Source organism: Panthera tigris, chromosome C2 (assembly GCF_018350195.1).
Source record: "Panthera tigris isolate Pti1 chromosome C2, P.tigris_Pti1_mat1.1, whole genome shotgun sequence".
Classification (NCBI taxonomy): domain Eukaryota; kingdom Metazoa; phylum Chordata; class Mammalia; order Carnivora; family Felidae; genus Panthera; species Panthera tigris.
In genome coordinates, this window is record NC_056668.1 from 69,792,707 (window position 1) to 69,817,963 (window position 25,257).

A 25,257-nucleotide genomic window follows, 5' to 3' on the forward strand; every position below is an offset into this window, starting at 1 on the left:
CTTGGAGCCGGGGGTCGGATCGGTCCTATCCAAAATGCTTGGCTGCTTCATAATGTGAGACAAGTTAAGATGTGCATGGGGAAGCAGCTGAAAATGTCTACCGCATGATTAAAAATTACCCTGGGTAGTCTAACAGCCCCTAACAAGGACAGAAGATATCAGTCTTGTTTGTCATGTGTCACGTTTGCTATTGAAAGTGAGACTCACTGCTGTGTGCATCCCCAAACGCCCATACACAAGGAAGGACACCGCCTACCAAACACACTTTATTTGTTACCTTCACAGTTAATAGTCAAGAACAAATAATAATAACAACAAATAAAAATAACTTGCAAGGGGACCAGACATCAGACATAAACAAGGACACTATTAACAGTAAAGAAAGCCTGTACTAGGCGTGGCTCTGTGTGGGCGGGTGGCCGCTGCTGAGCCTCTGTCCCCAGGGAAGACTGAGGCCTCCACGAAGCATCTCTGGACTCTGTATTACAAGGCTGGACACGTGGATCGGGTCACAAGCTCTCTCTTTCATCAGCAGCAGAAGAGAATATCTGCAATTTCAAAGTGACTTCCAGCTCTTGCTCCTGGGGTTTTGTCTTCACTCTTGTACGTAGGCTCTGGGTCTCGGGTAGGACATAAGTGGGAGGAAATGTCCGTTCACTCATTGAGGAGGGGATCTGAGGACGAAGGTGATTATGCATGCCTGCCTTCATACTCATCCTCCAGGCCCAGACTCCTGCCTCTGTTCCTTCCACTCCTGGTTACATTTTTCTTTCTCCCTGCCTCTACCCACTCCTGGCATTTTGACAACTTTAGAATGTACTCCATGGTGCACATTTCTAGTCTGGGCCTTCTAATTAACATTAAAAAGATCCTGGATTCCCAGTCACTTCTCCTCCAAAAAGCTGAGAGACAGGTCTTCTTTCTGTCTTCTTGGTATGAGACCAGGTCACAAGATCCTGGCAGGTCAAAAGTGATGAAATCCCGTATTTGAGGGCTAGAAGTAGCATCCTATTTTAACTTGTGAGAGAATAAGCCCGAGAACCTTAAAAGATGGTAGTTCTTCCCACCCCTCCCTGGGATCTCCATACCTGATGTGTAAGAGTCTCTCAGAATTAGGTCACTGATCGGTAGGCTATCACAGTAACATTCTCCCAGGTACGAACAATCCTGGGGAGCTTTCCTCTAGGTTGGACATGGTTATTGTTGCCAGGAAAAACAAAAACAGAAACCTAACCATTGTACTGATTGGACAAAATCAACTGCCTTACAAGTGCGAATCGCATCTATGTGCATTTAATTTCATAGGTACTTAGCAAACAAGCATTCACTACAGTCACAGCTTCCACTGAGAGAGGCTAGGTGCTGGGTGGCAGAGAAATACCAAAGGCCAGATCTTTGTGGCTGCTCACTTGTCCATTAGTCTTTCAGACACTCAAAGTAAAAGCTCGTACACTGGGTTGAGGCCATGGATGGTCCCCAGTTTTTGCCATTCTAGACAAAAAGAGAGAAAGGGAGAGGGGGAGGGAAACTCTTAGAAAGGAACTAATGCAACAACAACATATGAGAAAATTTAGATCGATAAATTATTAACATTACTTTAATTAACATTACTTGAACAGTATTATTCAAGTTAGAATAGTCACTGGGCTAGGTTTTTATACATATTAGCTTGTTTTTTATCCTATGAGATAGGCTTTATTTTGTCCATTTCATAGACGAGAAAACAAACCTAGAGAAGTCAAATAACTTGTCAAAGATCACACATCTATTAACAAAAGATGCAAGGCATCAAACTCAGGTCTGACTCTAAATCCCATGCTTATTCTACCTCTAAAGGATTCTCTTTAGAGATTATGCTTAAAGTAAAGGCTCCCTGCATAAAGAGGAAAGGGGGTTTTACTGAGTTTGCTGCTTAGGGTTCACCTTGGTGGGAGGGCAGCAGACACTCCCATAGGATGCTCGTTCTTGGCTAGACCACGTGTCTGACCCACCATGGCACCTTCTTGTACAAGTCAACTGCTTGCACATACATTTACCGTTCAGACTTCCATGACTAAAGAAAACTTTATGTGCAAAACAAATCATGGGATTTCAAAATAGAGATAAGCCAAGTTTTCCCAGAATGTCCCTAGAACATTAGGATCCTTGGAGGCAGTGTGCTCACCTGGGCAGTCAGTAGAAGTGTAATGTGCACAGAGAATGCGGAGCCTATGCTCCCCTTCCTCAGCCCCCTCTGCCATCCTCCCGTGTCCTCCTCTTCCTTTATCCTCTTTATAATCTACTCTTCTGGGTAGGCCTCACTCACATCCCTCCCTCTTTCCCTTCCTCCCCTATTCTTCGTCTTTTAAGAACTCATTTCTCTCCTTGCTGCTCTTCCTTACCTCTCTCTTCTCTGGCCCCCTTTTCCTCTTCCTTCCTTCCTTCCTTCCTTCCTTCCTTCCTTCCTTCCTTCCTTCCAGCCCAGGACCCTAGTCCCCTTTCCCCATAAAAGTGGCCTCTTACAGTTTTCTTCAGATCACACTAAACAATGCCAGCATGATTATCCAATACAAATCTAATGAATACAAGCTATGCGCCTTGAAAATCCTCCCAAGGGAAATAAAGCATCACCAGCCTAACTTGCCTTATCTCTCTAGAAATTGATTGGGTTATGCCTTGAAGTCTGGGGAGAGGAAAGGAGAAATTTGCCTTTATATGGGCAGGCTGGAAGGAATCCACAGAACCATGTTTTCATCCAACACTTCTTCCCAGGCCTGACCTCGGTCCTAGGCCCTTAAACAGCCTAGGAATTTTCATCACAAAGACTGAAGTCATATCTGTAGAAGTTTGTAATTTAAAGGGACCTTGAGGACATCTAAATTGTTTTTATAGCTGAGGAAATAGAAGGTCAGGGAAATTAAGTGATGTGTCTAAAGTTACATAGATGGTCAGTGTTAGGGACCAAGTGGTGACTGTTTAACAATAGGAGGGAACATCCTCTAACCTTTCTCTTTTGATTAGAAAATAAACACAAAAAAAGACGGCAAGGCAGCCAGGACTTGAAGATACAATAGCCCAGTGCCTGCTCTGTCCTGGGCATTTTACTCAAAAGCCAGCTGACTCACCTAGTAGTCGGGGCGAGGCATACTTCTCTGGTTTGCATAGGGATTGTGTAGCTGACTGGGGACGTTTGTCCTGATTTTAGGGAAGATACTCCCGTCTGCTCCTAGATTGCTGAAGCCTGTAGTCTGCTTCAGTCTCAGATTTTGAAAGTCGTTCTCAATCAAGTTCTGTTCTTCAATATTCTTGTTTTTGTTCTTTGACCTATAAATGGTAACAAGAATTAGTAGGATCTGACAATGGCAGAAAGTTCCTTGAAGCAGACATTAATATCCTTTTTTAAAAATATTCTAAAATTTTGAAATAATTTCCAATTTACATATAAGGTACAAAACAAAAAATACATGCAGCTTCCATATGCCCATTACCCAGATTCCCCAATTTGTTAACATGTCTTAACCATTTAAGAATAAGTTCTTAGGTGCCCCAGGACCCATGATACCTCATTACTCCCTAAGTTTTAGGACAATCTCCTCGTAAACTCTCTGTAACCATCAAAACCAGAACATTAACACTGGTCCAACAGTGTCATGTAATTCGGTTGGTCTCATGGAAATCTTGCTAATAATGTTACTATTCTTAAGGTGCTTTTGAATCATATATGGAAACAATCATAGAGGTCAAAGAGAAAAGCTGATTGGTGGCACCATTTTTCATTCAAGCAAAGTCAATGTGTGTGGAAGCACTTAGGTGAACAAAAGAAGTTCGAGGTATAAAGGTCTTACAAGGAGAAAAAGGCATTTCCCAGGTTCTGCTGTGACCCCTCAAGGACCTCAAGTGGAAGCATTCAAAGTTAAGGATACACACTTGCAGGTGAGGGAGGTACCTGCCCCGGATGAACTCTGTTTCCCACACACAGACCTGCCCCTGCAGTGCCCGGATGCCACAGTGTGGAGTGCATTGGTTGCATCTCTGATGCCCACAGGACACTCCTGGGGTGACAGTCATCCACCGGAAATGTCATAAGGGAAGACCCACTCACCCTGTGGACCCTGGTGGCCATCCCAACCTACAACAGAATTGCCTTCTTTTGAGAGCACTCCTGTCTAAGGTGCCTGAGGAGAGACTTCCTTCCCTTTGAAATGGGCAAGAAATTATAATTCTTGATGTGTTCCCAAGAATCATGAATGTGAGGCTGAACTAGGAGCAAACCTGGCTCTGTAGCAGGAAGGAGGAACTGAAAACATAGCTGTCACAGGGTCACAAGTTTCCACAAACAGGCCTGAGGACACTGGACACCCAAGACAGTTAGCCATCCTCCTAGGAAAGGAGGAGACAGCCTTGGTCCAGAACAGAATGTTCTAGCCATCTTCCTAGAAAAGGGAAATTCACATTCCCATTTCCCAGCTTTGCATCCTTATGATAAAGGCTCTGGAGGAAAGAGTTAATATCAAACTGGAATAAAAAAAAAGAGAGAGAGAAGAAGAAACAAAATCTATTTATCCTCTCACATTATAGTGCAAAAATACCTATTTTGCCAAAATATAAGATATGAGCTAAACGTTACAAACAAGTAGCTTTGTTTTTGCCAAAGTGCACCCGCACTTGGCACATTTAGAAGGGGAACGGAGATAATAGTGTTCTCTCTCCCTGTTAATGGAGGGAACTTTATCAAAATATTTGTCGAATAAATGAAAAGACTCGACCCAAGTTCTTAGGAAGGGCACTTAAGGCACCAGGCTGCCAAGTGGCTCTACTGACATTGATGTGAGAACCGCTGCTGCAGGGGTCTGGACCAGTCCTTGCTGAGAACAGCACTTGACAACACCAGTGGGGTTGAAAACTGCTAACAAAGGGTTTCGGTGACATCAGAAAATAGTTGCTATGTCACATTACGTGCTAAAAAAATAAATAAATAAACCTTAACCATATATGTTTTAAAACACAAAGGATACAGGGGGCCTGGGTAGCTCAGTCGGCTGAGTGTCCAACTCTTGATTTCAGCTCAGGTCATGGTCTCATGGTTCGTGGAGTTTGAACTCCACGTCCGACTCTGCACTGACAGTGGGGAGCCTGCTTGGGATTCTCTCTCTGCCCCTGCCTCCACTTGCTCTCTCTCCCTCTCCCTCTCTCAAAAATAAATAAATAAAAATTTTAAAAAGGAATAAAAAAAATCCCACAAAGGATACAAAATTATGTCTATAATATCATTGAAAAAGAAAAACAATCTGGAAAGATATATGCCAAAATGTCAGTTGCCTCAGGGTGGTCAATTTTGTGAATGATTTTTTAATTGTGCTCCTTTACACATTTTTCTGTTTTCTTCAGTGATCACGTATGGTTTATATAAGCCAAAGAAAATTAAGGTAAGAAAAAAAGCCAACACGCCCACAGTATTAAAGAGGCCTCGCCTTATTTCCCTTCTCTTGCCGCGGGAAGGCTGGGTATGTTTAGAACCTCGAGCATGATGCTGGTGGTGCTGTGCCCTAGGGAAAGGGACCTGTCCACTCCGTACCTCACTGAGAAGATCAATGCAATCACCAGGCCAAGAACGAGGATGCCAGCGATGCTGCCCACAATAGTTAGGATCAGCTGAAATTCTGAAAAGGAAGAGCAAAGAGTAGGCACAACCTCCCATGAGCAGCCCCCCACTGTCTACTGCAAAGGTACATGTGTTCCCAGTGGTCCCTGACTGTGAAGACAATCAGGCTCTGGTCCCTGACCCCACCAGGGGCAGCTTGGGTGGCAGGTTGGGTGGGAGACTCATCTCCTTTAGCACCTCCCCCACAACTGTGTTTTCCGAACCCAATCAGGAGAGGCTGCCTTTCCAGATAAAAGAAGGCCAAAAACCTAAAGGAGGCCATGGTCGGTGGCAGGGCCTTCCTGAACTTTGTAGGAGTTGAGATCTCAACTGAGGTCCACATCCTGGCCTCACCTCTGCTGCCTTTTCCTGCCCACCATATCTGGCCTTGTTGATAAGCAGGGAGAACTAGACCGGACTTAAATTTCTCACTAATAGAGGCTTAATACAATCAGCAAGGGGAGAGTTCATTACAGCCCATTCTCTTCCTCTAGATCTGCTCTGGCTAGCACCATCGAGCACTACAAATGTGGCTACGAGATGGCCTGTGAGTATAACACCCACAGCAGATTTCAAATACACGGTATGAAAACAAGTAAAATTTCTCATTAATAACACTTATATTGATCACATGTTAAAAAATGATATTTGTGATATATTGAGTGAAATAAAATGTTATTAAAATAATTTTATTTATGTATCTTTTAAAAATTGACTTGGGGCACCCAGGTGGCTCAGTTGGTTAGGTGTCTGACTTCAGCTCAGGTCAGGATCTCATGGTTGGTAGGTTCGAGCCCACGTTGGGCTCTGTGCTGACAGCTCAGAACCTGGAGCCTGGTTCAGATTCTGCGTCTCCCTCTCTCTCTGTTCCTCCCCCACTCACTTTCTGCTTCTTTCTCTCTCAAATATAAATAAGATATTAAAAGTTTTTTTAATTTACTTAGAATTTTTTAAATTTGAAGTTAAATATGGAGCTCACATTACATTCCTATTGGACAGTGCTATTCTAGAACCCTTTCTCTCTGTCTGCTTTGTGACTGCCATATATGCCACCTCCAACTTGGATTCATGGGGGCACAGACCACTCTGGAAATGACCTCAGAGGTCATTTGGTCCAAAACTCTCATTTTGTAGGTGCAGATGCTAAAAGCCCAGAAGGAAGAAATGACTTAGCAAATACAGCCTTGCAACCAAATATAGTAGAAATTGAGAGCATTTTTCATCATGAATTTTGTGGCTCACTGGGAGGCCACAGTCATGTTTCCTTCATCTTGGATCATTGGTCTTTAGTTTGTGAGGTAAGATTTAAAATATAATTAAAAATATAAAGTTAGTATTGTCCTAGACTGGTGGCAGTGGGATGTGGGAGAGAACAAAGCATCTGAACTTGCAACAACACACCGCAAGCTAGTAAGTGGCTCTGGAACAAAAAGATTTGAGTATCTCAATGTCTGGGTTTTAGTTCTGCTCTCCCACGATCACAGACATTTTTGGAACATACTGGTCTTTTACCCTTACTAGTAACAGAAAATGCATATTTCAGCCGATGTACAGAATGAACAGAATGTTTGGACGCCCTCCTCTGGTCCGGCCAAGTGCAGAGGCGCCAGCCTCCCTCGTGGGCTGGGTTCTGTTATTTCCTACAGCTGAGGTGCTGCTGCTCATGACCTAAGGGCAGGAATGGGATGGCATGACCCAGAAGACCAACTGGAGGCAGAGTTTCTCACTCTTTATGAAGGGAGCCAGAGACTTTGGAGTCCTGGGCAGAATTTTGAATGTGCTCCATATTTCTCAGATGATTACTAACAAAGCAAAACTTTTATACTCACGGTCTTTACAGTTGACTCCGTTGTAGCCAAAGGCACACCTAAAATACAATAACGGAAACCATGGTACAGAGTCTCCACGGGGAGCGTGTCAGACTTTCCGCCCAGCCTCCAGTCTTCCTTTCCATCTTCCTTTCATTCTCCCCCCTCCTTCTCCTCTTCCTCTTTTCTGCCTTACGCTTCCATTCTTCTGGGTGAGCACCTTCCATGGAGCTCTGGAAGGCTGAAGAGGGTACACAATTCCCAGTGGCCCCATTTCCTACTGACTGAACACTCCATCCTCTGGGCTCCAGAAAGATTCGGCAATTCAGGCTACGCTGAACCCTAGAGGCATGGAGCACTGTGGGTTCCCCTTGGCTGCGAGGCCACATGTCCCTGCCACTTATCTGCTGCCCTGTGAGCTGGGGCTTGTTATTTACATTCTCTGAGCTTCACTTTCCTTACCTGCAAATGAGGAACAAATCCATTCCCGACAGCATTGTTTTGGGAGACATATTACCTAGCAAGCTTCCCAGCGCACAGAGAATGTTCAAAAACCATTGATGATGATGACAGTGATAGGATCATGCTCTTATCTTACCAACTTATGGAAGCATTCCAACATCCTGACCCTAAACCCATGCATATGTCTACAAGTTCTATCCTTTTTGGCTAGTTCAAGCTATGGCAAGATGAAAAAGAGTGGTTTCTCTTACTCTCGACAGATTCCATGATCATCTTCCTCATAGCCTGAGAGGCACACGCATTCGGGGCTCCCACTGTTCTTGTTCAGTAAGCATTGCTTATTATGGTCTGCATTGCAGGTGTCAGGACACTTTGGAGCAGAGGCTTCAAAACAGAATTTCTGGGTGATTTTCAGAAACAACGCCTTCAACCCCCAAGTGATATGTCACAGAACACAATTTTTCACATTGCTTTTTCTGGGTCAGGTGAGGTGCTCCCTGGCTGTGCACATGACATGCTCCCTGTGAAGCTGCACATGGGCTTCCTCACCAGCTCGGAGCCAAGGCCTCAGTCCAGGCCCATGTGGCTAAAGCCCAAATGCACACCCCTGAGACACATGGACACTTGAGCAGTAAAGCTTGTATTTTGCAAATGCAAAAGGAGAGAAGGTGGGAGTTGTGAAGAAATTTCACAAGCAGGTAGAACACTCACCAGCACACACAGGGATCTGGGGGTTAGGTCTTTCCATCCCCGGCTTGCATTTACACAGCAAACCGTTGTCACATTTGTCTTGCTGGTTTTCCTTTTCACAACCATAATAATCACACAGGCTTTGAACTGAGAGGGACAAACAATTCAAAAATACAGTCAGAAAGACAATATGAATAAAGTAACTTGTGAAAGCATTTTACTCCATTGTTATACACACCTTTCTATACAGTTTGGGATTTAACAAAAGGAAATCTGGGATATTGAAATCCAACTCCCTAATTTTCCCTTCTATGACCATGTCCTTATAGTATTCAATTCAAATTAATTCAATAGAAGGTAGTACAATTATGTTCAAGGGCAAGATCTCTTTTTCACTTAGTTCTATGCTGGGATCCACAAGGGACACAGTAGTTATATAACTTTTGGGCCCCATCTTTGTGGAGTTACATGTCTGAGCCCACAGAAAGTCCCCCCAGTCAACTCACGGTCCAGACTTTAAGTACAATGGGAATTCAGAGGCTCAACTAGCTAAAGACAACCTTATGAAGGTTCTAGGAGGTGGGCTAAGTCTTGAAGGATAGGGAAGATTTGAGCAGTCAAAGGAAAGGCAGTCTGTCAAGTGGAGAAAAGTAGGCATGAAAAGCAGCAAAGGACTCTTGTCAGGGAGTAGTGAAGTTGTCCTTGGGCAGGGGAGAGGTGGTGTGTCGAGGTGGGAGAGAGATGAGAATTCTTGGCCCTGCCATTTACTGGCTATGAGCTGTCTGTTCGGTTTTTTGATTTTTGGTGGATCCAGGTGTCCTCTATCTATAAAACGGGGCTAATAATTCTTGTTTCACATGATTATTGTGAGAATTGAATGATGTCAGTGCAAGTGCCACACCAGGAACCTCAACAAATAATCATGCTTTTGTTCAGTCACATGTACAGCAGAGTTTGAATGCCAGGCTAAGGATGTTGACTTTTATCCTACAAGCCTGGGAATCCATTGGTAGATTCTGAGCAGAAGCATGGCATGAGAATGCATTCTTTTAAGAATGTTAGTCTAGAAGCATGTTGAAAGACATTAGGGATAAAAAAAATGAATCTGAGAATAGAGTAAGGGGCAAACATAGGAGCAGGTAAAACAGAAAGTAGTTATTCTCTTCTAAACATCCCACACCTGTAACTAACCTTCCTTCATCACCTGCCATTTGAAAAGGCCGACTAGGGGCACCTGCATGGCTCAGTCAATTAAGTGTCCAACTCTTGATTTCAGCTCAGGTCATGATCTCATGGTTTGTGAGTTTGAGCCCTGCATCAGGCTCTGCACTGACAGCACAGAGCCTGCCCAGGATTCTCTCTCCCTCTCTTTATCCCTCCTCCACTCTTTCTCTCAAAATAAATAAACTTAAAAAAATAAATAAAAAATAAAAAGAAATGGACATATGGTTTGCACAGGAAATTCTCAGATGAGATTTATAAACAAAATACAGAAAGAAGGTCCCATAACCAAAGACAGAATATTAATAGCGTAATAAAATCTAGAGCCCCAAATGAGATCAAGCTTGCCACAGACAAAACCCAAACAACAAACAGGAAAACCAACAACAAAGAGCAAACGGGTAAAATAGAAAGATAGGTGAACGAATGGAGGGTCATGTGTGTATTTCATGCTATGGAGCCCACAGAAAGGCCAGGTCTGGCGGCTGTCATGTTGATGGGTGACATGAGAGAAACACAACTAGTCTTCTCCAGTCTCTTCTGCCAGGAAGGAACACTCAGTGAAGAGTTGAATGCACATTGCCAAGAGGCACCAAGGAGAAGGTATGGTGCAGAGGGGCCTCCATTGTTTCAGGTAGAAGGTAAGTGCTTTACCCCAGATCATTTACATTCCAGATCCTGAGAGAACAGTGAGAATCTGGGTGAAATCTCGAAGAAAGTGGAAAGGTGCTGGAAAGCTATACACGAACAGGATTTGTGTATTTCCAAAAAGAGAAAACAGTTTTGCAAACTAGGCCATAAAGGTTACATTCATTAAAAAGCAAAAATTTAAGAGACTCAAGGAGAAGTTTCAGCAGGAGCAAAAAGAAGGATGAGAGAGGCCAGGAGGGGAATTATGGCCTTACAACAAATAAATGGTTGCTGTTTCAGGCCACTAAGGTTGGGGTGGTTTATGACACAGCAAAAGTGAATTGTTCCAGCTGTGCTAGGGGCTTGCGTGTCAGCCTAAAGGGGAAACAGAGTAAGGAAGGCTTTCTATGATCATTTGGAAGCTACAAGTTGGTATAAAGCATTCTTCTTTCTCCTTTCTTTATCTTTTCCTGTCCAGAGACCATCTGTTCACGACTGCCTTCCAAAGAGAGGAGCAAAGTGGTCAGAGTGATAAGTAGAGCCAGTGAGGGAGGAGAGGGAAGAAGAATGACTAATTAACAGGCATTGGGCCCATCAGTGGATTCAATTCTCCTGCTTTTCTTGCCCTCTTCTCACATGTAATGGAAATGTTTTCAAAAAGGGAGGTTTTTAGGTAAACTTCTAATAAAATTACTGAATACTTACTAATATATCCTGTAAAGTCATCCTTGTTGTTTTCAATTGCTTTCTGAATGGATTCAGACACGGTCACCTCATCTTCTTTTGTAGTTTGTGTGAAAATGTTTACGACTTCTACAGAGACATCCTTATCACCAGCACGTGTTTCCGATCTTGCTGAAGGAGAGGTGCTAAAAATGAAATGAATCCATCACTTGATGAACTGAAAAATTGACAGATTGATCTTCAAACCTCCTGGACTCCCCAGTCTCTCAGCTCCAGCCCTGAGCCACTGTCTTATATCCACAACTGGGGCCCAAACATGAAGGCCTGGCCTTGTAGTATGCTAGCAATTTACAGGCCTGGAGCTCTCTCTTCCATGTGTGCTCAGAGGAAATCTATGGCTAAAACGATGCCCTATTGGAGGATATTGAGAAAAATTGTGGACAATCCGTTTTAGGTGCTAAAAGCCTGAAACTGACCAGAACAAGAACAAGTAACATCTGAAATAGTAAGTTGTCACTTTCTGTAGGAAATCAAGAGTAGGTCTTAGAGCACCTGTGTGGCTCAGTCGGTTAAGCATCTGGCTTTGGCTCAGGTCATGATCTCCTGATTCCTGAGTTTGAGCCCCCATCGGGCTCTCTGCTGTCAGCATGGAACCCACTGTGGGTCCAGTCTCACTCTCTCTGCCTCTCTCCCATGCTCGCTCGCGCTCTCTCTCTCTCTCTCAAAAATAAATAAACACTAAAAAAACAAATTAAAAAAAAAGAGTAGGTTTCTTGCTGAGCTGGCAAACCTCACTTATACTTTAAGGGAGACAGAAGGGTGTGAATGTGCATTCCTCTCTTGCACAGAGAGTGCAGTAATCAACCACACTGAGTCTGGGTCATTCCCCAGAGGGCCAGGGGGTCAGCAGGCAGATTCAGCTCAGACACTGAACGAAGGAGGGTGGGGCTACAGGGAACATGAGCACAGAACACCACATCAGATCCCCTGATTGTGAGCGCCTGCTGTGAGCAAGACATTGCATGGTCTCTCTCCACTGGGCGCTGCAGTTTGGAGCCCCAAGAACCTCTGTGTCAAATTCTAATTCTTCCACTGTCCAAGAGGAATCGAGTGACACAATCACTAAAAGAGAGGGTGGGGGAAAGGACTTTCAAAAAGTCCTTCCCTCTCCAGCCTGTGGCTGTGTGTGTGTGTGTGTGTGTGTGTGTGTGTGTGTGTTTTAAGCAGGCTTCACACCCAAGCACAGGACCCAACATGGGGCTTGAACTCACAACTCTCACATCAAGACCTGAGCTAAGGTCAGGGGTCAGACACTCAACCGACAGAGCCACGCAGGTGCACCATTGGCTATGTGTTTTTTAAGATTCATGCTATATTTTTCCTGTTCTTTTTTTCTTCTAGACTCCATTTTGACTTCTGAATAAATATCAGAAGCTTGAAAACATAGCCAACCTACTTAGGAAATGTTTACAGCCATATTAATTCCTCAGAACAATTGAGAAAATCCAAACTCAAATGGTCACCGCAAAAGGGAGTCTGAAAAGCAAAATGGGATTCAGATTCTAATTTAAAATTCCCTCCCGTGATTAATTCATGATATGATTTGGAGGTGACGATGGAACAGACAGGGCAGTGAGAAAGGGGTATTTGATACAAGTCCTTTATCAGGTGAAAAATGACCAGAAGTCTATAGAATAATTTTGCAGTAGGGCTAGGAAGGAAAGGCTAGCCACAATTCATTCACTCAAAGAACCTACTAGCACACCCTCCAATTCAGGAGGCAAGATACTACAACGAAGGGAAAAAATGGAACCGCTGTGTATTTAGTGACAAAACAACGTGGCATATTACCTGCCTCCAAAGTCCCCCATCGATCCACTTACCTTACTTCACGAATTATAGTCTGTCCATAATCAAAACTGTTAAATGCATTCACAAACTGTGAAGGAGAAGAACAGATTTAGTAATAACCACGAAGAGGGGGGGGGAAATGTGATACTATATCTAGGTGTTCACAAAAACACATTTCTAACCTCTTTGGTGTAAATATACATGGTTAATCACAGCAGTTTGCTCCTTGCATGTGCTCTAACACATTTTGATAGTTTTTGTTCCAAAATAGTAAGATTCTGATGTAAAGTCAGCGTTCTCCAGGAAAAAAGACAGACACCTAAAGCACCCAGCCAAATCAATGGTCATACTTTTAAAACTAAGGAGACTAACTTGTTAAGTTTGTATTTTCAAAGTCACTGTGAAGTTTTGCATATTTGTTAGACTTATCTATAAAGCATGCTTCACACACTCATCAGTCTACCCAAGGAACGCTTATTTAATTTCCCACCTTGCTGAGGCAGGATGCCAGACACAGAGGTTACAAAGACGGCAGGCTGTGCCCTGAGATCGGACAGGGGACTACACCATGAAGTTGAGACAGGTAAGCACCACGGAGCAATACGATCTACCATAGAAATCCAGAAATACTCTCTTACAGTTGCAGAGAACCAGAGAGGGCTTCCTAAAGCAGACAAGCCTTAAAGCATTTCGGAGGCAGTGCTGGGACACAGAGAGGGGGAAGGAGCCCACACACTAATGTTCAGAAGCAGTGTGGCTCAGAAAAGAGCAGGCTGGACTGGGAAGAACACCTAAGGTCACAGTTCTCCATGTGTCAGCTTTTGTAGAACTTCTTTGGACCTCATTCTTCTCATGGGAACCCTTGCTGTAGCAGTAATTCCTACCAACAGGGCTATTATTGGTATAAAATGAGATGGAATTGATACATGACTTTGTGAGCTGGAAGGGGCTCCAGCACAAGTACATGTCACTAGGCAGAATTGTGTCATGGGACCTCAGGCAGGGGTGAAGTGGAGGGGGGTGTGAGAGGGTCCCAATTAGAATGTAAGTTTTCTCTTTCTCATAACCTCCCCCGCCCCCACCCCATAGCACTCAACACAGGTCAATCCCCAGGAAATGTGCAACAAACACTGGCTGACTGATGACTGAATAAATTAAATGTGAAAGACATGACCTTGAACATGTCTTCCCTCCTGTGGGCCCCAGTCTCCATATTTTATTATATGAGTGTTCCACTGGGTTGGTGCAACCTTTTTATAATCCAATGACTTTTTACTATTTTTCTCCTCATGGTGACCCAATGCTTTAAAAGATCCTGGTAACCAATGTCGTTTAAAAAGATGTTAAATCATTTCTCTTTTATTCTAGTCAAATTCAAACAAATCTGATGCTCTAGTGAGTCTGGGTAGCCTTACATCCAGAATACATCCATATGCCTTTTAGTTCTTTTAAATACGAGGAATAGCTGGCATTTATGTAAACTATCAGGGGCCTGGGAGTTCACTTAGCAACAAGTTCATTGGTCATCCTCCAAGGGCCCTCTCATTCCCCTACTGACCATTGTCCACTTAATTTTCTTATGCCTATAGAAGAGATTACAAAATTAGCATCTGACATAGGAGAAAGTATCTCTGTTTTTTTGTTTTTGTTTTTTGTTTTTTTTAAATCTTCCAGGTCACCCTTTGAGGCTGTCCGGATATACACATATCAAACTGAAGGGCTGTAAGTCTGGACAAGAAGGCAGTAGCTATCCAAACAGGCCTGCTGGCCCTCTACTGCATGACACAGCCAGCAGGTGAGAAGGAGAAGAAGCAGTTTTGTGGTCAGGCAGGTCTGAGTTCAAGTCCCTACCTCCTCACTCATCAGCTGGGTGACCTTCAGTCAGTTAATTAACCTTCCTGATCCTTAACAGCCTCATCAGCAAAATAGCACCATTGTACCACCTTCCCCATTAGGTTGTTTTGGGAATTAGAAACATTACACATAAAATGCCAGGCACGTATGCAACAGGGAAACTCCACATCCCTTTGCAGACTGTCCATCTGGATCCAGCTGGATAGAAAATGGGCCCTGGGAGACATCTTGGGGGCCTGAGCTGGGACTGCCCTGGCTACAAAGTCTGCTAAGAGGACCTTGAAGAAAGTCAATTATCTCTCTTTTCTTGTCTGTAAGAGCCACAAATGAGTTCTGGCATATCCTCTTCAGAAAAAAAAACTTCCTGAAAATTATAAGAATGCTCTCTCCCCTTCGTGGTCCCTCTGAAACCATCAAGACCTGACTGAGACCAAGTCTCAAAATCGGTCTCTGAAGACCAGGGCATAGGCCTGTAGCAGGAGGGCGCTTGTGGACACTCATACCCAAAGCAAGTTTGGGGAACGTGGTGGCCACAGGGGCCACTGCTCAGTAAAGCCACCTGAGACAGTAGAGGAGTTCCCTGGAAATAGGAACACATGGATGTTGCTGTCCTCAATGCACCGGAAAATCATCCAAGTGGGAGAACTGGAATGTAGATCTAGGATTAGACGATAGGTCATGGCCAGCTGGCCCGTCGTGCACAGGCGGTATGTGCAAGGCCAAGGCCAGGAGGCTGCAGTCAGGTTTCACCCTAGCAGTGCCAGGCACCGGCTGTTTGGTCGTGAGCACTAGCTGTCTCTGTACAATCTGTAAATCATCTGGACAATAATGTTTTATGTTTTACCGTTCTACTAGCAAAACTCTTCTGTGATGAAATAATTCAGAATTGAAAGGTATGGTCTTTTTAACTTTTAAAAGTGTTTCCCCACCTAGGGTTCTAAGACATATTTACTGGCTCCTTGTTTTTTTTTTTTTCTTTAAAACTAAACTTTCAGAAACACTGGTCTAACATAGATCCAGAATGGAGATTTCCACCCCTTTTCATGCTGGCACATTCACTCACAATCATCAAAATGAAATGAAGCTAAGGTTCATTTTGACTTTTTCGACAGTGGGGGGAGAAAAAGTAACAGATACTAATCTGAACAGAGTTCCTTTTCCAGGCATTAAAAAAAAGCCCGACTAGGATAGAAGTATATGCAAATTTGAGGGTAGAAAGGAAAAAAAGAAACCTTAATTTTTTTCTCTTCAATCCTACGAAAATATTTTATTTTTTATTTTTTTTCCTACGAAAATATTTTAAAACATCATTATATTTATGTGTCCATTTTAAAATATTCTTTTCTTTTAATGTTTATTTTTGGGAGAGAGAGAGAGAGGATGCAAGTGGGGGAGGGGCAGAGAGAGAAGGAGACAGAGGATCTGAAACAGTCTTTGGACTGAAAGCAGAGAGCCCGACGTGGGGCTGGAACTCACGAATTTCGAGACCATGACCCGAGGCGAAGTCTGCCGCTTAACTGACTGAGCCACCCAGACACCCCTCCATTTAAAAATATTCTCATAGCTTCTGTATCAAAGAGTATGGTATGGTTGGAACAAGCCTCGGAGGGCCCTCTGCCGTGCTTAGTGTTAGTCATCTAGGTGCAGGATCATGGGGAGGCCTAAGCGTCCTAGCAGAAGGAGCCCGGGCAACCAGGTGCCAGGGGCTCAGGACAGTTGCTATTTACCAACCAGTAAGGGTGCATTTCACTATTTCACGGACTAATACAGCTGCACCAGTGTGTACGGACTGAATACCAGTCCTACATCCGTAAGTCATTGTTAGAATAAAGGACACTTATGCAGGAAGAAAGGTAGGAAAATACTTACAAATTCAGTAACTTTAATATGTAATTTTTGATAGGCCATAGAATTTTCATCTTCTAAACCAGACGTTTCTGATACTTTTACTGTAATTGTTCCAGGGAATAGCTTTCCTGAAATTTAAGCAGAATCTTTTTTGTAATATTTAACGTAAAAAGGGTTAATTTCCATTGTGTTTAAAACATAGATTATTCTCTAAAATTCTAAACATCATATGATGATTATTATGGGAAGTCTGGAAGTATGAAAAATGTTGCCCCAAATCTCACCCAGCCTAACGCAACCATTTTTGCTTTGGTACAGTTCGCCCAGCTTTTGTTTTCCGTGCATAGTTTGCATCGTTACAATTCCATGTTTACATTGTGAGTCTTCTTTACCTATTGTCACATAATAAGCACTTTTCCAAATAATTACCTAGTCTTCATAACTATTTCACTTACTTGTATGCTTATTCCTTAAAGTAGGCTCCACGCCCAATATGGGACTTGAACTCGTGACCCTGAGATCAAGAGTTGCATGCTCTCCCAACTGAGCCAACCAGGCGCCCCCCCATAACTATTGGTTTTTTTCTGATAACTATTATTTTTAAAGACTGCAAAATACTCTATGAAATATACATTATCTTCATTAATAGTCTTTATTTGTTTTAATGCTACCGACTATTTAAAAGGAAAAATAAAGTTTGCAGCAAACATCTTTATGCACAAACCTTTCTATATTTGGGGTCCCTTACTTAGAGTGGATGCCCAGAAATGAGATTATTAGTGCTGAAATATGAACGTCCGTTTGGCTTTTGGGGTATCTCTAATCCCTGTGGCCAACACGGTACATTCATTTCCTGTATAATTGGTCTGCTCTGGCAGGGGGAGATATTTTTCATTCATGAAACAGAGAACAATTTCTAACTCAGGAAACAGCCTTGGACCTGCAGAGCACCCAGCTGAACTAACCAAAAAAGGGTTATGCCAGAGGTGTATTGATTTGCTCCTAAAGTCCATTTCAGGAGCCAAGAGGCTCTTAAGTCTCTAAAAATGGAGCTTTCTGTTGGGAGCAAGCAAATTCTGTGACAGAGAACTGAATCGAGGTCAGAGAGTAGGCTCTCAGGTTTGTCTTAAGTATGGCACCTTATCCTGAATCGGTGTCCCCATGTAACAGCACGACTTTGTATTTATGCAGTTGTCAGAATTTTCCAGGGGCTGCAACACTCGTCATTTTGTCCTTATGGCACCGTTCCCTTTAACCAGTACAGTGAAGGGACACATCCACTTCCAGACCTTTAGGACAAGCTCACACACACCTCTGATTTGGTCCATCTCCCATCCCTCTAGTTTCCACTGAAATAAAAGCAGGAGCTTTTTCTCTACTCAGCAGGCCTTTGTTACCTATAAATCATCCTCTACCTCTACTATTCTGGAGGCTCTTTTGACATTACTTTACATTTTCCATTCCACTTTAGGTCTGAAATGCAGCTCTGCCCGGTTCATCCCTTGTAACTCACCTTCTTTGCATGTGGAAGAGTTATAGTAATATCCTAACAAACACAGGCAAAAATAGGTATCATTCAGGCTAACACATGAAGAACCGCCTTTACAGGGAGCTCCTTGGCAAGGACTGCTGGGATCTGAGATGGAGGAGAAAGAGATTAAAAATCCACAGAATGACAACAAATTACACCCAGAAACATACTTCAAAATCTTCCTGCCTCCCTCTGGGCACTTTCCATTCCTTGGTTATGTTACTCTACAGCACACCCTTAGAAGAGCTAGAAGCAAATACATATTCCCTTACGTCTCAAGGGAGTTTGTTGCTGAAATTCTGGAGCCAGAGGCTTGTCAACGGTAAAGGGCAGGGGCCGGTGGGCAAGAGTGTACTTATAGAGACAGCAGTCTTCTAATTCCATCGTTGGAATCTTTGGATTGCAAGGATCCTTCAGAACCTTGATGTCTGTGCCTCTGACACTAGGCACAGACTAGGTGTTAACTAGGTGTTAATGCCTTAACACCATTTGAGAGAGAGAATCCTATTTTCTAGGAAAGTATGAATAACTGTCTTATAGGGAGGTAGAGGCAAGAAGCACCCCCCCCAAGAAACTAGGTGTTCTATTTGAGTTAACAAACATAGCACACAGGTGCATGAAGAAAGGAAAAGGGACAGGAAGGGGCCCCTGCAGATTAACTCAGTGAAAATTCTCAGAGGAAGTGATGATGGCACACACTCTCCCCTGGCTTTCTGAGTGGATGACTTGAATAGTTGGTGAGAATTATATTGCAATGGTGTCCACACCATTGGGTGGTGCTCCCAGACCAGGCAGGGTACAGCCTCTTCCTCTCTCTGGAGAAGTGGTGGGATCGGGGAGTGGAGTTAGGTCAGAGGCCAAATGGTTGTCTTGGCTGGCCATTTTCTCCACCTCTGTCGAATGAAATGATTCTGAGCTTTGATTTCAGAAACAGTCAAGTGACTCATCAAAAGGTGTTAATATTCTTACAAACTTATAGGTAGAAATTGTTGATTTTTTTTTAAAAAGCTATATATAAGGTGCAATGTGTACAACATGCTTTCTTTTGTGATAAAAAGAGAGGAACATGCACAAACACACAAATGTGTACGCTCGTATTTGCACAAATTCCTCTGGAGAAAGATATGAGAAGCTGGCCACAGAAGTTGCCTCTGAGGAAGGAAACTGGGGTCTGGGCCCTAGGAGCTTAGGATAGGAGGGAGATTTAGTTTTTACTGAATATACTTTTGCCCTGTTTAAGCTTCTTTTCTTCCATAACTTTGGGCCTAATTTACTTTAAAAAAAATTTTTTTTAATGTTTATGTATTTTTGAGAGAGAGACAGAGCATGAGCGGGGTAGGGGCAGAGAGAGGGGGAGACACAGAATCCGAAGCAGGCTCCAGGCTCTGAGCTGCCAACACAGAGCCCCATGTGGGGCTCAAACCCAGGAACCGAGAGATCATGACCCGAGCAGAAGTCGGATGCTCAACCAACTGAGCCACCCAGGCACCCCTACTTTTATTTAAAAAAATAGAAATTAGGGGTGCCTGGGTGGCTCAGTAAGTTAAGTGCCCAACTCTCGATTTGGGCTCAGGTCATGATCTCGGTTTGTGAGATCGAGCCCCCACATCAGGCTCTGCACTGACAGCACGAAGCCTGCTTAGGATTCTCTCTCTCCTCTCTCTCTGCCCCTCCGCTGCTTGCACACTCTCTCCTCTCTCTCAAAATAAATAGACAGGTAGATAGTGCTGATGAGGATTTGGAGCAATGGGAACTCTCATTGGTGGGAAAGCAAGATGGTATAGCTTCTTTGGAAGACAGTTTGGTAGTTTCTTACAAAACTAAACATACCATATAATCCAGCAAGCACACTCCTTGGTATTTACCCAAAGGAGTTGAAAACATGCCCACTCAAAAACCTGCACAGGCATATTTATGGCAGCTTTATTCATAATTGCCAAAATTTGGAAGCAACCAAGATATTCTTCAGTAGGTGAATGGATAAAACTGTGCTACATTCACAGTGGAATATTATTTAGTGGAATAATATTCAAGTGGAATATTATTCAGAGTTAAAAAGAAAGGAGCTTTGAAGCCCTGAAAAGACATGAAGGAATCTTTTTTTTTTTAATGTTTATTTATTTTTGAGAGAAAGAGTACAAGTGGGGAAGGGGCAGAGGGAAAAGGGGACAGAAAACCCCAAGCAGGCTCTGCACTGTCAGCACAGAGCCCGACGCGGAGCTCAAACCCACAAACCGGGAGATCACGACCTGAGCCAAAGTCAGATGCTTAACTGACTGAGCTACTCAGGCACCTCGGTATGAACTAATATTCTAAGTAAAATAAAAGGTGTTTTCAAAAATCCCCACATTGCAAGGATGATTTGGAAAATCCTAAGGAAGGAACGGAGCACAACCCCACTCAGGATACACCAGGCAGACAAGTCCTGGAATGCTTTCTCTCCGGCAATAAAGGACAGACTTGTCAGCCTGTTCTGTGCGACAGGAATAAAGTCACAGGATGTTGCAGCCGGAAGGGATTTTGATGGCTATTTGGTTCAGTCACACCTTATTACAGATGGGTAAGTTGAAGCCAGGAGGGAAGTGACTTGCCCCCTCCCCAGGTAGCTAGTGGAGGGGTTTTACTCTGAGGGAATGTCCGGGGAAGCAGAAATGGCTTAGAAAAGTTCTCTTTCCTGACTTCAGTAGAGCTGATTGTGCAGCTGTGACCCAGGTGGCCTAGTCTTCAGAGTGGTCCCTCCAAACATGAAGGCGGACCGGGACCCAGGTCTCAGATACAGGCTCTGTCTCCCTTTGCTTAACCAGCCAGTTCTTAGATCTATCTAGACCCTTCAAGCCTAGGTTTGAGGATTCTTTTAGACCAGGGGTTGGTAAACTATGACTCATGAGACAGATCTGGCCCGTCTTCAGTTTTTGTAAATAAAGTTTTACTGGTGTGCAGCCAGGCTCATTCATTTGTGTCTGGACTGTGACCGCCTTCGTGTTAAAATGGCAGGCTGGAGTAGCTGCAACAGAAACCCTATTGTGGCCCACAAAACCGAAAGTATTTGCCAGCTGGCTTTTGCTGATAAAGTTCGCTGACCCTTATTCTAATAAGACCAAACTTTGGGAAATGAGGCAAGTGGTTTCTGTTTCAATAATTTTGACTTGAGGTCAACTGCCAACTCTTCAGGACAGTATTCCTGAAACATCTGTCCTTTGGACAATGGCCCCATGTCTAGGACCATTTGAGCACTGCCGTTGTGTGGCTTTTTATTCCTCAGACTCACATTCCGTGAATTAACTCAAACTCCAAACTGTGAACAGCCACCATTGCAATGTCATACTTCCCCCCAACATTGAGTCAGGATAGCACTGACTCCTTCCTTGCGTAGATCAGGGAGACAGACCAGTGGGGCTGGAAAGACGGTGCTTATTTGGACCTTGCCTTCTCAGAGAAGCTGAAACTATTTCTTAAAATCTCCTAGGGAGATGGAAGCTAGAAAAGTAGCTTTCATGATGCCCAAGTCCATAAAAATATTCCATAACTGGGGCGCCTGGGTGGCTCAGTCGGTTAAGCAGCCGACTTCGGCTTAGGTCATGATCTCGCGGTCCGTGAGTTCGAGCCCCGCGTCGGGCTCTGTGCTGACTGCTCAGAGCCTGAAGCCTGTTTCAGATTCTGTGTCTTCCTCTCTCTGACCCTCCCCTGTTCATGCTGTGTCTCTCCCTGTCTCAAAAATAAATAAACATTAAAAAAAAATTTAAAAAAATATTCCATAACTAACTTGAAGTAGGATAGGTGGAGGGCAAAGGAGAACAGAATGAAACCGTGGGTTATCTTTTAGAGTCTCTGCCATGACTACTAGCCTTTGTGACTCAGGGTTTTTTTTTTTTTAATTTTTTAATATTTACTCATTTTTGAGATAGAGAGTGGGGGAGGGGCAGAGAGAGAGGGGGCAGAGAATCAGAAGCAGGCTCTGTGCTGACAGCAGACAGCCTGACGTGGGGCTCGAACTCACAAACCGTGAGAACATGGCCAAAGTCGGATGCTTAACCGACTGAGCCACCCAGGTGCCCCTTGACTCAGAGTTTGTAATTCCAGGGGTTCATGTTCAAGGAAACCTTGGGTCTCTCTATACCCACTTTCCTCCCCCCACAGAACACACTTACCTACCATCCTCCACAATGCTAGGACTCTGCAAAGGAGCAGTCTTTAAGGAAATCACTCTTACCTGGGGGACCAGGGTTTGGGGGGCTGATCTCAGGCGAAATGACATTGCCAGAAGTCACCGAAGGAACAGCCTCTGAGGAATTACTTTGGGGGACTGTGATGAGGGATGATCCAGTGTCCGTCTCTGTCGTTTGTGTTTCTGGAGAAGTAACCACTGTGGTTGACTCGTTGCTCCCAGAAGAAACGCAGCCAGGGGTAGATGCAGTTGTTGTGTTTTCATCTGGGCTTGATTTACTTGTTGTAGACGTGACAGTGGCGTCTGTAACTGAACTCGATATAGAAACAGAGGCCACAGAGGAAGTAGGTGGAGTTTTTGTGGCAGTTGTGGCAGTTGTTGTGGCAGTTGTGGCAGTTGTTGTGGTAGGTGTTGTGGCAGTTGTTGTGGTAGGTGTTGTGGCAGTTGTTGTGGTAGGTGTTGTGTCAGTTGTTGTGGTAGGTGTTGTGGCAGTTGTTGCGGCAGGTGTTGTGGCAGCAGTAATTACGTCATTTACGGTAGTGCTACTTGAAGGAGTTGTATTTTGCCCAATGGCTGGAGGAACAAAGATACCAAGTTTCAGAAGAAAGAACATTCGATATATAACGGCAGTTACTTATTCTTTAATACCAATTAGTACCCAATCATTCTTTCTTGAAAAATAAATATAGTTGACTACATTAAAAACGATATACATGGGGACACCTGGGTGGCTCAGTTGGTTGAGAGTCCAACTTTTGATTTTGGTACAGGTCGCAATCCCAGGGTTGTGAGATTGAACCCTGCATTGGGCTCCGTACAGAGCGTAAGCCCTGCTTAAGATTCTCTCTATTTCTCTTTGCCCCTCTCCCCACTCATGCACGCTCTCTCTCTCTCTCTCTCTCTTTTAAAAAAAAGTAAAGAAAATACATGACTACTTCGGTCACACACACACAAAACCCTCACAATAGATAAAATTAAGAGAAAGAAACTGGAAAAATGTTACTGAAATATATTACAAAAAGTTAATATGTATGAAGACAAGGACCAAGAAGTAACATCATTTAGGCCTGTAGTTGCTGGACTATTAAATCCGGGTTTAATATTCTCTAGTAGTCTTCTGTCAGGACAATTGACAATGCCAGCAGGTGGCGCTGTTACTACCTGAAAGTGGCAGTCTTTGTCTTTTTTGTCTTTTTATAGTTTAAGGCAATAGTCCCCATTTTAGGGAGGGCGGGGGAGGGGGTTTATTTAAAGAGTGATGAAATAAAAATACCTCATTACGTGTGTATTAAACTTTCTCCAAAAATTGTTTCCTAGGGATGTTTACCCATTAATAATTTTAGACACATTAATTTTTTAAAGAGCAGGATGAGTAGAGATGATTTTTGCCCTAAGGGCTACGGTGATCATCAGAGTTGCCTTTTTCCCAACTCTTAGAAACCCCTGGACACAGGGAACAGTAGTAAACTCTTAGTGACCCAGTGATTACTCTTCTAGAACCCTTGTCTCAAAGAACGCTGACACTGACAACCAGTTTAAAATCAAATATTAGAAGGTTTCGTGAGAAAAAGAAAAAAGAAAAAAAAGTGTAAGTGAGGAAGCAATTCCTAACCCCTCCGGTATAGAAAAACCACTGATTCCCCCACAAGGCTGTGAGCCCCTGGATGGCAGAATCTGGCTCTCCACTTTCAACAGGGCCTGGCTTAAATAGTCATTAAGTGTTGAAGAGATAAACCATTGCTCTGTCAGGAGCAAGAAAATAGTTCACCAACTGACCACCCTTTTTTTTTTTTTTTTTTTTTTTTTTTTTTTTTTTTTTTTTTTTTTTTTTTTTTTTAGGTAATCTCTACACCCAACGCGGGGCTCAATCCTGAGACAGAGTCATGAGCTCCACTGACTGAGCCAGCCTGGGTGCCCCACCAGCTGGCCATCTTCACTGCTGCTCCTCCTATTCCTGCTACTCTTCTCATTTAACAAGGGCTCACCCTGAGTCAGAGAGTAACTGTGAGATTGATACGCGCATCCATCTTTGATAGAAGAGCCGGCCAATACCCAGATGGGTTTAGGGATTTGCCCACAGATAAACCGTAATTCCCATGTAGAAGGAGACAAAAGACTCCTGGTGCTGGAATCAGGGATTAAACCAGATCCCTGCATTGCATTACGGTCCAAATGACATTTGGGGGCCAAAGAAAAGGCTACTGTAGGGCATCAGGCCCTCGGAACCTACTGAGTTGTTCTTGTCTGGCCTGAGGAACTCTGGAGGACAAATCTCTGGCTTGCTGAACCCCACACCTTAGCCCAGAGCCCCCTTTACTTGTGCTATGTCTTCCTTCATCGCACTGAAATGCCCTACGTCTTTGAGCAGAATGGGAGAGGAAACTTCAGCCATGAAATAGTCTGCTTTGTTGGACCTTGGAGCTAGTAGCTTAAGCCCGCTGGTTCTATCTCAGAGACAGCAAACATGATTAAAAGAATAAAAATTGCAAAATGTTCCTTACCTGAGGCTCCGAAAAGGAGGATGAGAAGAGCGAGGTGAGGAAAGGCTTTCATTTTAGATGTTCTTGCCGGGCAATCCAAGGAGGAAGTGACTTCCCTCCAACTGTCTTCAGTTTTAACCCTCTTTTGGGTACAAAGTCCAGTCATTAACTGACGTCAATCAGCCAGAGGCAATTACTCCTTGGGGTTTGGTCATATACCATAGGTCTCTTCCGAGCTTTTGAGATAAAAGAGGTAACCTGGACTTAGAGAGTATTTTTCTGTCCAAAATATTCTGTCCAAAGTATTATAGTTCAAAATAGCTCAAAACAGCCCAAACCTCCTTGGGAGGTTGCGAGGTGTGTGGGGGGGGGGGGGCAGGGGGTTAGTCGTTAAACATCCCAAATGTCCCTGG

The 25,257-nt window shown here is 43.7% G+C and overlaps 1 protein-coding gene across 1 annotated transcript; it reads right to left on the bottom strand.

Moving 5' to 3' along the window:
* Positions 1-253: 253 nt before the first annotated feature.
* On the bottom strand, positions 254-25,010 carry MUC13 (mucin 13, cell surface associated). Its single transcript, XM_015544783.2, has 12 exons — positions 24,866-25,010; positions 22,410-22,937; positions 18,182-18,304; positions 16,690-16,796; positions 12,999-13,054; positions 11,137-11,300; positions 8,602-8,727; positions 8,142-8,274; positions 7,450-7,487; positions 5,555-5,639; positions 3,105-3,303; positions 254-1,491 (listed from the first exon to the last, which is right to left on the bottom strand). Exons 1-11 carry the CDS (start codon positions 25,008-25,010, stop codon positions 3,105-3,107), a joined length of 1,704 nt encoding a protein of 567 aa, XP_015400269.2. The 3' UTR covers positions 254-1,491.
* Positions 25,011-25,257: the final 247 nt, after the last annotated feature.